We start from the raw sequence: 13,486 nt of genomic DNA on the forward strand, positions 1-13,486 counted from the left end.
CTGCACTCGCTGAAGACAAAGGCCGCACTCTCGAGAGCGAGGCCTGTGTCAAGGGGGAGTGCCTCGTTGCCCAGGCGACGAGGCACGCCGCCCGAGGTTGCCAGAACAACGGGAGCGTCCTGTAGCAGCCTTAAGAAAGCTGGTGCAGGGCTCCCCTGGCTGTTCTGTCAGCTGCTGGGAGGTCTACGCTGAGGCGAGGCCCCCACAGCCACTCTGCAATACCCACGGGAATAGAGACTTATTACCCGCTGAGCACTCTGCAATCCACCAGGGAATTGGAGGATTACTACCCGCTGGGCACTCTGCAATACCCCATGGACTTGAGGATTATTACCCGCTGAATACTCTGCAATCCCCCAGGGAGATTGGGGACTATCACCCGCTTAACACTCTGCTAATACTCATGGCTCAGGAGGAGTACCAGCTACTATACTGCCTAATACAGCGGGGCCAGGATTGCTTGTGTTGCTGTGTGCTGAGAAGGGTTGCCCCCCCTGCTGTCGTCCGCTGTGAGTCGGGACATTCCTGCCAGAACCGTGAGTGTCTGCACCCCTGTTTTATCCCTCTATGGACTGTCTGTGAACTTTCCCCCCCTTACTCTTCCCTGCCTGGATTACTTACCCGTTGCTGCTGTGAACTACCTGTTGTGGGCCCCACGATACTCTGTCTAATACTCTGGGCCCAGGATTGCCCATTGCTGCTGTGAACTACCTGCTGTGGGTCCCACGATACCCTGTCTAACACTCTGGGGCCAGGCTTACCCGTTGCTGCTGTGAACTACCTGCTGTGTGGATTACCTGCCGTGTACTGAGGGCTGTCGTTGCCTGCTGCCAGCCGCTGGGAGCCCGAAGGGACCCCTGCCAGAACGGTGAGTGTCTATACCCCCCTATGCCCCTGCCTGGACTGTCTGTGACTTTTCCCCTTGCTTTCCCCTGCCTGGACTGTCCGTGAGCCCCTCCATTACCCTGCCTGGATTACAATTTACCAGAGACTCCAAGTTTGCCCTATCGTGGGCCGGATTAAAATGGTTTTGGGCTCCGCCCCCTCTACTTCCCTTGTTTGGGTACCCGGACGCTACCTTCCTACCCTGATTGCGTGTCTCCCATATGTCAATAAAGCTTTGTGTGTTTATCATCCTCCGTGTGTGTTCCGTCCTGCCTACACCCCCTTCACAATATATATATATATAGAAGTGTGTCAGGATTAAAGAACACTCTTCCCTTCTCCTCATCTCCATAAAATATGTTGTAGGAGTTCTGTAGTTCATACGAGTAAACAAAGCAGGGCTGTTAACACTGCTTGAGTAAACACATCAGAGGACACAGGGCAGCACTGGATTTTTGGCAGGATCTATGTATTTTGCATTTATCAAACAGATACACCAAAAAGCTTTCAATTGTATATTTATCAGATCAAAATAGAGCAAAATAAGAGGAGTTCATCAATGGGGGTTTACATACACTTCAAAACACACTATGCTATATGTTAGGACTGGAAAAGGGAACCAGTGGTCAAGCACCAGCTTTCTAAGGCAGTGTTTCTTATCCTTTCTCTAATCAAGGCACCCGTTAAACTTCTGTACAATTTTCGAGGTACTTATGCAAGTTCCAAATATTATTATTATTATTATTATTACATCGAGTTTATATAGCGCCAAAGGGTTTGCTCAGCGCTGTACAATAGAGGGGGGGACAATACATGAAACAGTACAGCAACAACAAACAGCACACGAGGGGTTAGAGGGCCCTACTCTTTCGAGCTTACAATCTAGAAGGGAGGGGGTAGTGGTACAGGAGGAAATGGCTGTGGGGGATGGAGTGGTAGGAGGAATGAAGGAGAACGGCTGTTAGGTGAGGGTGGGGTAGGCTTCCCTGAAGAGGTGGGTTTTCAGGGAGCACCTGAAGGTGAGGAGGGAAGGTGACAGTCTGATGGATTGGGGTAGTGAGTTCCAGAGGATGGGGGAGGACCTGGAGAAGTCTTGCAGTCGTGCGTGGGAGGAGGAGACCAGGGAACAGGATAGAAGGAGGTCCTGTGAAGAGCGAAGGGTACGGGTAGGGTGGTACCTGGGAATCAGGTTGGTGAGGTAGTTAGGGGCAGTGTTGTGAATATAAATGCAATCTTTGCTCTGAATTTTTTCCTTTCACACAACCCCGGCTGCAGTTCCAGGCAAAAAGCAACAATCCAGCTATTGAGGAACTACACGTCATAGCTTGCTGCATATTGTAGTTCACCAATCTTGTCCCTGGCTATATATTGTCTGTGCCTAGACTAAGCTATAAAGAAGCAGATCTATGTAAGTCAATGTGAGATCAATGCCCCCCCACCCTAGCCCCCTGCATGGTCTTCCCCCAAGGCACTCAGGAATTCAGCACTACAAGGACAACATTGCTTCCTTCTCTATAGACCAACCACAGAGCTGGCAAACACACAGCTTAATTGTCTGGCAACAAGAACAGAATCCCTACAGCTCCTCGAACAGTCCAGGACATAATCCTCAAGCAGGTGGTACATTAAATGGGTTTTCAGTCGGCTGTTCTTTTCATGCGAGAGGGGGCTGATCAGAAAGGAAGGATTACTGGGGGCTACTGTGGGCACAAGCTGGAAGAAAGCACATACTAGGCTGGTGACGCCGGGGCTGGACAGGACAGCAGTTGCTGCAATATATTATTTAATGCAATATTTAAAATTGTGCCGATCATATAAGAGCCTCAAAAACCAAACTGTAAAGCGCATATCCAGCCAAGACATTGGAAAGTTTTGGATAGAAAGGGAATGATTGGAACCACTGGAAAGGTTTTCTTTTTGGCTCTCCATGGCTTTGTTCAAGATATATTCCTTCATTTCTTGTCCTGGTGACAATGTTGTAACATCTTACACCTGCATTGTTACTAAACCCACAACAGTAAAATCAGTCTGTATATGCAGTAAAGCATGCTTGTTATACTCACTGTGGAACCTAAGGGGTTAATACTCTGCATTGTGTAAAAAGGCCGTTTGATCCTGACTTCTCTGTTCCTCCTCTTGTTCAAATGTCCACATCTTTTCTCCTGATAAGAGAGACTGAACCGTAGCCATTCTGCACATGCTCAGTTTGGTTTTCTGTTGCTAGAGAGGTTTTTTTGTTTTCTTGAGAGAGTGCATGTGATCAGCACAGGACCAATCAACACGTTCCAGACAGAGGGTTAATACTCTGCATTGTATAAAAATGCCATTTGATCCTGTCTTCTGTGCTCCTCCTCTTGATCAAATGTCTACCTCTTATCTCCTGATAAGAACCATAGCCATTCTGCACATGCTCACTTTGGTGTGTATTGCTAGAGGGTTTTTTTCCTTCGGAGAGTGCATGTGATCAGCACAGGGCCAATCGGCACTTTCCAGACAGAGGTCAGGGGTTTTGCATCCTCCTAGAGCAGAAAGAAAACTCCTCCTACAAGCTTTAACCAGCACTCAGCTGGACACTGATAGACGTCACAAGACTGCTCTAACTGCTGATGAGAAAAGGTATTTAGCAGTTTATATTTACTAAAATAAATACATTTCCAAGTTGTGTGTACTGTGGGAGACCAGATATAGTGAATGCAGGGTCCGGGGAGAGCGGATATAGTGAATGCAGGGTCCGGGGAGACCAGATATAGTGAATGCAGGGTCCGGGGAGACCAGATATAGTGAATGCAGGGTCCGGGGAGACCAGATATAGTGAATGCAGGGTCCAGGGAGACCAGATATAGTGAATGCAGGGTCCTGGGAGACCAGATATAGTGAATGCAGGGTCCGGGGAGACCAGATATAGTGAATGCAGGGTCCAGGGAGACCAGATATAGTGAATGCAGGGTCCGGGGAGACCAGATATAGTGAATGCAGGGTCCGGGGAGACCAGATATAGTGAATGCAGGGTCCGGGGAGACCAGATATAGTGAATGCAGGGTCCGGGGAGACCAGATGTAGTGAATGCAGGGTCCGGGGAGACCAGATATAGTGAATGCAGGGTCCGGGGAGACCAGATATAGTGAATGCAGGGTCCGGGGAGACCAGATATAGTGAATGCAGGGTCCGGGGTTTAGTAACACTTTAAGTTGTAACATGCTACTAAACAAAAAGCTCTCCACCCCAGAACGCATGCAGGGGTCCTTCTGCTTCGCATCTGCTTTCATTTCTGAAACTAGCGGGGCCCTCAGCGGTGGCATCGTTCATTCACAGATCTCTGTGAATGAACTACAAATCACGTCTGCCACCATGGCAAACAGACTCATAGCTTTCTATGGACTACATGTGTGGTAATAACTGCACTCATAGACCATTGACACTTCCTCCAGCTCTCCAAACGAAAGCCCATACCCCAGTAAAGACAGGGAGATGGAGGAAGAGTCTGCATGAGCCTGACACTGCACTCACAACCCACTGATTGCATGAGCCTGACACTGCACCCACAACCCACTAATTGCATACGCAAAGCTTAGCAGGCTCCTGTACAAACAATTTTAAAAATGCACAATTTCATACTTTTTCCCTGCAAAAGAATATGCTTTTCTTTTTTTTTTTTAAAGGTGAACTTAGCCTTTAAAAAGAGGTCTGCTACTCTGCGCTGCATGGACTGCCAGTGGCAAAAATGTGTTATGTAATAGATACTCACCGGCCACTTTATTAGGTACCTTGCTAGTGCCAATAAAATCTCCCCCACACCATTACATCACCAGCCTGAACCATTGATACGAGGCAGGATGGATCCATGCTTTCATGTTGCTTACACCAAATTCTAATCCTACCATCTGAATGTCGCAGCAACCTTCCCATTCTCCTCTGACATCAACAAGGCATTTTCATCCACACAACTGCAACTCACTGGATATTCTCTCTTTTTCAGACCATTCTCTGTAAACCCTAGAAATGGTTGTGCGTGAAAATCCAAGTAGATCAGCAGTTTTTGAAATACGCAAACCAGCCCGTCTGGCACCACGTTCAAAGTCACTTAAAGCAGATTTCCACCCAAAAGTGGAAGCTCTGCTTGTTTGCCTCCTCCAACCCTCCACTGCCATATTTGGCACCTTTTGGGGAGAAGGAGGGAGTGGATACCTGGTTTTGACAGATATCCGCTACCGCTTCCAGCTCAGTTCACCACAAAGTTCGGCCCCCCTCCTTTCTCCCGCAGTCTCCTGGGAACCTTCACAGGTCCCAGAAGACTGCCGGACCAATCAGGATGAGCAGTGGGCACCCGCAAGCTATCACAGCCTGGTGCCCACAGTTGAGATGACGCTGCCGGGGAGAGAAGGAGAGAAGGGATGGCGCAAGTGAGCACCTCGCTGGACCCTGGGACAGGTGAGTGTGTGTTTATTAAAAGTCAGCAGCTAAAGTTTATGTAGCTGCTGACTTTTAATAAAACACAAAAAAGGCTGTAACTCCACTTTATATCCCCTTTCTGATGCTCGGTTTGAACTAAAGCAAGTTGTCTTCACCATGTCTAGATGCCTAAATGCATTGAGTGTCTGCTACGTGATTGGCTGATTAACAATTTGTGTTACCAAAAAATTGAACAGGTGTATCTATTATAGTGGCCGGTGAGTGTATAACTATTGTTACATTTCAATTTTAATCCAACCACATTAAGGGCTTGTCTACACTTACTGTGCCTCTGAAGAGCCATCCGTGGGCATCTGGAGGTGAGGAGGAGATGCAGTATGTTGCCTCCTCACTGCCTGCTGTAACCCCATTAAGCAGCTACTGCATGCATGTGGGGTTACAGTACAGTGGGTCCCCATTGAGATGAATAGGTCAACAAGTGGTAGTGCCAACCAAGCACAACGGGGGTATCATTTTTTGCATTGTGGTACCACAATCTCAATCACACATTTTTTACAGCCCCCACCTAACCACTAGTGTATACGAGACTCTAGTGATTATACAATACACAAGCCCTGTCTGACTTCACTTTGGACTGGTGTGGCGCTCTGTTTCCTGTGTAGTTACTAAACATAGAGGTCCCTGTGTATTCTTCTATCAGATGCCTTGTGTTATCGTAGATGATCACTGAAGTCCTCCAATTTTAATTAACATTCAAGCACTAAACGTGCCTAGTGTTAACGCACATTTACACGTGTTTACACTCGTTTCTGCCTCTGAGAGCCCCTACCCCTAAGTTCTTCTAAATGCCTACGTGTGCATTCACACATCGGCTGATATGCAGAGGCGTGTAGTGGCTGAAAAATAAACGACAGACGTCCCCAAGAGCAACATTACAAATATTCGGCGTGCATGAGGCCTTATTCAAATTGTAATTATCAGTTAAAAATACATACAGGGTCCAAACCATTTACTGTGAGACATTGTCACAGAGGGGATTATTAGAATAAAAAAGGATTAGAGATTGCCGCAGTAGTGGCAATGGAGACTGTCTGCCTGTCTGGAAATACTCAGGATATTGTATGAGCCGTGTGCTGCGTGTTCAAAGCTGCAAAGTAAACACAGCCTGCCCTTGAACATGTTGATTCAGGCTTGAAGCAAACCTGTAATGGGGACAAAGCCAAGCTAAATTCCACATAGACACTGTAAGGTTCTCAATAATTCCACATAGACACTGTAAGATTCTCAATAATTCCACATAGACACTATAAGGTTCTCAATAATTCCACATAGACACTGTAAGGTTCTCAATAAATTCCACATAGACACTATAAGGTTCTCAATAAATTCCACATAGACACTATAAGGTTCTCAATAATTCTACATAGACACTATAAGGTTCTCAATAATTCTACATAGACACTGTAAGGTTCTCAATAATTCCACATAGACACTATAAGGTTCTCAATAATTCCACATAGACACTATAATGTTCTCAATAATTCCACATAGACACTGTAAGGTTCTCAATAATTCTACATAGACACTATAAGGTTCTCAATAATTCTACATAGACACTATAAGGTTCTCAATAATTCCACATAGACACTATAAGGTTCTCAATAATTCCACATAGACACTATAAGGTTCTCAATAATTCCACATAGACACTATAAGGTTCTCAATAATTCCACATAGACACTATAAGGTTCTCAATAATTCCACATAGACACTATAAGGTTCTCAATAATTCTACATAGACACTATAAGGTTCTCAATAATTCTACATAGACACTGTAAGGTTCTCAATAATTCCACATAGACACTATAAGGTTCTCAATAATTCTACATAGACACTATAAGGTTCTCAATAATTCCACATAGACACTATAAGGTTCTCAATAATTCTACATAGACACTATAAGGTTCTCAATAATTCTACATAGACACTGTAAGGTTCTCAATAATTCCACATAGACACTGTAAGGTTCTCAATAATTCCACATAGACACTATAAGGTTCTCAATAATTCTACATAGACACTATAAGGTTCTCAATAATTCTACATAGACACTATAAGGTTCTCAATAATTCCACATAGACACTATAAGGTTCTCAATAATTCCACATAGACACTATAAGGTTCTCAATAATTCTACATAGACACTATAAGGTTCTCAATAATTCTACATAGACACTATAAGGTTCTCAATAATTCTACATAGACACTATAAGGTTCTCAATAATTCCACATAGACACTGTAAGGTTCTCAATAAATTCCACACAGACACTACAACGTTCTCAATTATTCCACATAGACACTATAAGGTTCTCAATAATTCCACATAGATACTACAATGTTCTCAATAATTCCACATAGACACTATAAGGTTCTCAATAATTCCACATAGATACTACAATGTTCTCAATAATTCCACATAGACACTATAAGGTTCTCAATAATTCCACATAGACACTATAAGGTTCTCAATAATTCCACATAGACACTGTAAGGTTCTCAATAATTCCACACAGACACTACAACGTTCTCAATTATTCCACATAGACACTGTAAGGTTCTCAATAATTCCACATAGACACTATAAGGTTCTCAATAATTCCACATAGACACTGTAAGGTTCTCAATAATTAGACATAGACACTGTAAGGTTCTCAATAATTCCACACAGACACTACAACGTTCTCAATTATTCCACATAGACACTATAAGGTTCTCAATAATTCCACATAGATACTACAATGTTCTCAATAATTCCACATAGACACTATAAGGTTCTCAATAATTCTACATAGACACTATAAGGTTCTCAATAATTCCACATAGACACTATAAGGTTCTCAATAATTCCACATAGACACTATAAGGTTCTCAATAATTCCACATAGATACTACAATGTTCTCAATAATTCCACATAGACACTATAAGGTTCTCAATAATTCTACATAGACACTATAAGGTTCTCAATAATTCCACACAGACACTACAACGTTCTCAATTATTCCACATAGACACTATAAGGTTCTCAATAATTCCACATAGATACTACAATGTTCTCAATAATTCCACTTAGACACTATAAAGTTCTCAATAATTCCACATAGACACTATAAGGTTCTCAATAATTCCACATAGACACTATAAGGTTCTCAATAATTCCACATAGACCCCTGAAAACCCACCTCTTCAGGGAAGCCTACCCTACCCCCTGCTAATTGCCGACCTCCTCCACTCTTCCTACCACTAGATCCCCTCAGCTATCTCCTCCTGTACCACCATCCCCTCCCTCCTAGATTGTAAGCTCGAAAGAGCAGGGCCCTCGAACCCCTCGAGTATCACATTGTATTGTTATCGTACTGTCGCATGTTCTGTCTCCCTTTGTAATGTACAGCGCTGAGCGAACTGTTGGCTCTTCATAAATACTGTATAATAATAATAAAAAGTATAATAATAACAGACACTATAAGGTTCTCAATCATACCTTCTCATGTTACATTAAGCCTACTAAAAACTTGCCTAGTGCCCCCCAAAATATTCCAATTTCTAGGGTACAGGACGAGAAGGCACACCCCCTAAAACCCCCCATGGAAGCTCTGCACCTATATAATCTTAGATTGTAAGCTCCAAGGAGCAGGGCCCTCCTATCCCTCTTTAATTGAACTGTATTGTTGCTGTATTGTCTCCAGTTATATTGTAAAGTTATACTGTAAAACATGTTCTCCGCTGATCATCTCAGCACACAGACGGCCAGTGTATGAAGGAGCGATGTCAGACCTTCACTGGCGATCTGTGTGAAAATTCTCCCTCCAGATTCTCCAGCCCAGAGGTGGAGAATCGGGGGAACCACAAATGAAGTGGCGGTAATTTACCGCTGCTTAGTACACTGTGTTTGACTGATCTCTCACGAGATTACAGTAACAGCAGCTGTTTTCTAGCGTTCAAAGCGTTCGTAGATCGCTTCTATCCTCATTAGGAGAAACGATCTACACCGCTTCATGAACAGGCACTCAGAGGAGAACTGTCTCCTCTGAGAATGCCAGAGAACTGAGCAGCGGTCAGAATGATAAAAGGACACCTATGAAGGCAATCGTCTCCTTTTCACAATAATTTTTTATATGGCTGCAGTTGAGTAAATGAGGCCACGTCCTCTCTCTTGCGTTTTGAATAATCCAGAGTGGCTCTGGCACAAAGCATGTGATATTCTGTAATTCACTCCTTGAAGGTAAAACCTTCCAATATTTACTGCACTGTTCTTGCTGGCAACTTTGCCTTGTCATGACGGCGGGGGCCACACTCCCAGACTCCACCTATTAAAAAGTGGAATTTGCCATCAATCAGTTAAATGCATTGACACATTTTACATAGAGCTTTATGGTTAAAGTGATTGTAAACCCTGGATCACACTGATGCGTTGCGGAATTTGCAGCGGTTTCAGTGTGAATTCCGCACCAGAATCAAACCCTGTGCATGCGAACCGCTGCAGGTGTGTATGTGAACAACACCCCGACAGCAGTCTGCAAACGCAGTGCAATGTGAAGAATCGGATCGCATAGGTATGAATACCTATGCGTTTCGATTCTAGTGCAGACCCAAAAAAGGGTCCTGCACTTTTTGGTGCAGGTGCGGTGCGATTAGTGCGACAAAATGTATAGCTCCGACATCCCAAACTTCTTCCATTTACAGATGATGGAGGCCACTGTGCTCATTGGGACCTTCAATGCTGCAGAAATTTTTCTGTACCCTTCCCCAGATCTGTGCCTTGATACAATCCTGTTTTGGAGGTCTATGGACAATTCCTTGGAATTCCACTTTAAGTGCAAATGTTGCTGTTTCAGATAAACTTTACGAAAAGGACTTTGGGGTCAATTAACCTCTTCCATACCGGGCACTTTTACCCCCTTCCTGCCCAGGACAATTTTCAGGTTTCAGCGCTTTCACACTTTGAATGACAATTGCGCGGTCATACAACATTGTACCCATACTAAAATTTTAACATTTTCTTCACACAACTAGAGCTTTCTTTTGGTGGTATTTAATCACCGCTGGGGTTTTTATTTTTTGCTAAATTAACAAAAAAAGACCAAAAATTTTGAAAAAAAAAACCACGTTTTTCTTTGTTTCTGTTATAAAAGTTTGCAAATAAATAATTGTTCTTCATAAATTTAGGCCGAGATGTATTCTGCTACATGTCTTTGGTGAAAATAACCCAAATTAGGATGTATTATTTAGTTTGTAGGAAAGTTATAGAGTTCACAAACTATGGTATAGATCTGAATATTGATCAATCCTGAAGTACTGACAGCCAAACTAATTTCTTGAGGTCCAAGAATGTCAGAACAGTACAGATATCCTCCAAACGACCCCTTTTTGTAGAGTAGACAGTCCGACGTACTTCATAAGAGGCATGGCGAGTTTTTTGAAGTTGTATTTTTTTGTCATAATTTTTCAGAAAATTAAAAAATTAAAAAAATTATTTTCACTATTTTTTTTTTACATACTGTCACCAGTGCAGTACAGCGTCATCATATAACTGGCATGGCGGTGATCAGGGACACTGACTGGTGACAGTATGAAAAAAAAATTATAATTTTTTTTTAATTTTTTTTTTATTATTTTTAATTTTTTATTAATTTCTTTTTTTTAAGATTTTTTTTTATATTTCACTATGACCAAAGTAGTACAATGTTAATAGTAACATTGTACTACTTTGGGGAAGTGATCAGTATTTTTTTTTTGTTTTTTTTTTACACAATTTGCTTATAGCAAAGAATTACTTTGCTATAAGCAAGCATTTACCTGAATGACATCGATTTATTCAGGGTTATTTTTTTGTGCTTAGCTGTGATTTGGCCACGGCTAATCACATGACACAGCTGGGCTGTGATTGCCCGGTACTCAGATCTGTGTCCGTAAATACCGCAAAAAAAAAAAAAAACATGCAGTAAACTGTTAATTCCAATTCACAAACACAACAGAAAGTAAAAGAAGATGCGATATTTATCACCAAGGTTGTGCTTGCGGTATCACATGTGGTACTTTTTCAGATTCAGATGGGGTCTGGTATGGATATTAAGGGGAACCCCACGCCAACATTGTAAGAAAAATGGCATGGGGTCACCCCTGCATGCCATTTTGTTCTTTTCATTCTGGTGTAGAGTTTTTCCTTAACCCCTTCACGCCGGCGCCTCCTGGCCCTTTAAGGGTTTCAGAAGCCGGGAGGAGGGGCGGGGTTTAGGGTCATGTGACCGCCGTGACACGCCATCACATGATCGGGAAACGTCCCGATCGAAAGAGGAGATCGGGACCTTGTCGTGAGTACTGGACATGTGTGCTGGGACCGCGCAGGGCACGTGCTCTCAGCACATATGTTCTTTTTTAATAGAGCGCAAATGTGCGGCCGCTCGGCGTCTAGGCCCAGACGCTGGGAGACCGCACATTTGCGTTCAGCTGGCGTGAAGAGGTTAAAGTCCATACCAGACCCAAAGGACCTGGTATGGATGGGGGGGGAAGCCCCACACTGTTTTTTTCATCATTTGTAATTGCTGGCATCTTTTGTTTACATTCAGCTGTCAGTGGGACACCCGCTGACAGTTAATGAGTCATCCATTGTTAAAGATGCCGCGGCTGGCTTCCATAACAACCCAGCTACCGTGCAATAAATTACCGCATGAAAATATTGCGCTAATTACCGTAGTAACGATATTTTACCGCATGAGTTATTTACTGAAAAATTCTTAGTGAATTGCAAATTTACAAAAAATTTACCGCATTTTTTCAGTCGTTATTTAACTCTCAGTGAATTGATCCCTTTGCGCTTAATGTTAAGTGGCCTTTCAAATGAATCAGGAAGCAGCAGATTAAATTATGAAAACCATTTCAGGTATTCAAAGCATTTCATTCTGTTCACTAAGATTCTAATCAGCCTCTTTATTCCTGACCCTGATTTGGCCGTGTACTTCCCCACAGGCTGTGCCGTGTTCTCTGAGTACATCATCCCCTTACCTAAATTACTGCGGTACCTCAGCTGGTTACGAATACTGTACAGGATAACATGCTTCTCATACTCTTTCTGTGAGTTTCCCAAGCTCTGCAGAAACAAAACATTTAGAAAAGGAATTATTTGTTTGATATAATACTGTATATTCTAAAATGATACAGACGGTGAGTTATGGATTCAGACTGAATCTGACAGCAGTCACAGACTGCATGAATGAAATGAACAGAGGAGACTGGAGATCTAATAAACAGAAGATCCAAAAAATACTCGTATGAAATATTTTATTCTTTGATATGGTGGCAACGTATCTCAAAGAACTCTGCAGCGTACGCTAAACCATTCCCATCAATCCCTGTCACCAAAGTACAATCTACTGCAGTCACACAGCCATAGACTCCTAATGTGATTATGTTATTCTAGGATAAATTTAACTAGTCTTAAAAATGCCTCCTCCTCCCTCCTGACGCCTATGATGCGTAACCTGTATAACAAAGATGTATATACTTAAGAAAAAAAACCACATAAAAGCCTGGGAGTGGTAGCACTGATGGTGCCTAAACCCATGAATCAGGGGAGGTGCGTCCAACAAAATATAAGGGAAAAACGCACCACAGAGGATAGAGCACCTACTACAGGCTACCAAAAGAGTGCTATAGTAGTACTATAGTAGGTGCTCTTTCCTTTGTGGTGTGTTTTCCCAAGATGTATACACTTACCTATTTTCAAAAACAAATTACAATCACATTAATACCCAATTTTTTCATAAAATAAATCCACTACCAATGTATAGTCCACTATAAATTTTGTGCAAACACGCTAAAATGTCCCATCAATTCTTCCAACGATATTCAAAAACAGTCCACCTCAAAAAAAAGAAAAACTCACATAGTGCATTATCCTTAATAAAATTGTATATATAAAAAAACTTTATCTGTACTTCCTACAGTGAAAATAAGTGAAAAATAGTGAAAAAGCGTGAACCACACGTGATCAGTGAAAAACCACTTCAGTGTACATAACACTATTTCAGTGCCACATCACAAAAACTCCAATACTAAAAAGTGTGTACACTTCTAAATGCAGTAAGGGTACCCTTACCAACTTTCCCAATATAATAGGCTCTATAGTAATCCA

The 13,486-nt window shown here is 42.6% G+C and overlaps 1 protein-coding gene across 3 annotated transcripts in view; it reads right to left on the reverse strand.

Moving 5' to 3' along the window:
• Nucleotides 1-13,486, reverse strand: part of FAM91A1 (family with sequence similarity 91 member A1) — a 135,169-nt gene that overhangs the window by 97,474 nt on the left and 24,209 nt on the right. For 2 of the 3 annotated variants that reach the window (XM_089677525.1, XM_089677524.1), the window contains exon 2: nt 12,358-12,442. The exons of the other annotated variant lie outside the window; for it this stretch is intronic. In XM_089677525.1, coding sequence (XP_089533651.1) covers nt 12,358-12,442 — 85 coding nt within the window. The remainder of the gene's footprint in view (nt 1-12,357; nt 12,443-13,486) is intronic. 3 annotated transcript variants of the gene reach the window in all.

Source organism: Staurois parvus, unplaced genomic scaffold, assembly GCF_062004578.1.
Source record: "Staurois parvus isolate SC_StPar_1 unplaced genomic scaffold, SC_StPar_1.0 ptg000187l, whole genome shotgun sequence".
NCBI classification, from domain to species: Eukaryota; Metazoa; Chordata; class Amphibia; order Anura; family Ranidae; genus Staurois; species Staurois parvus.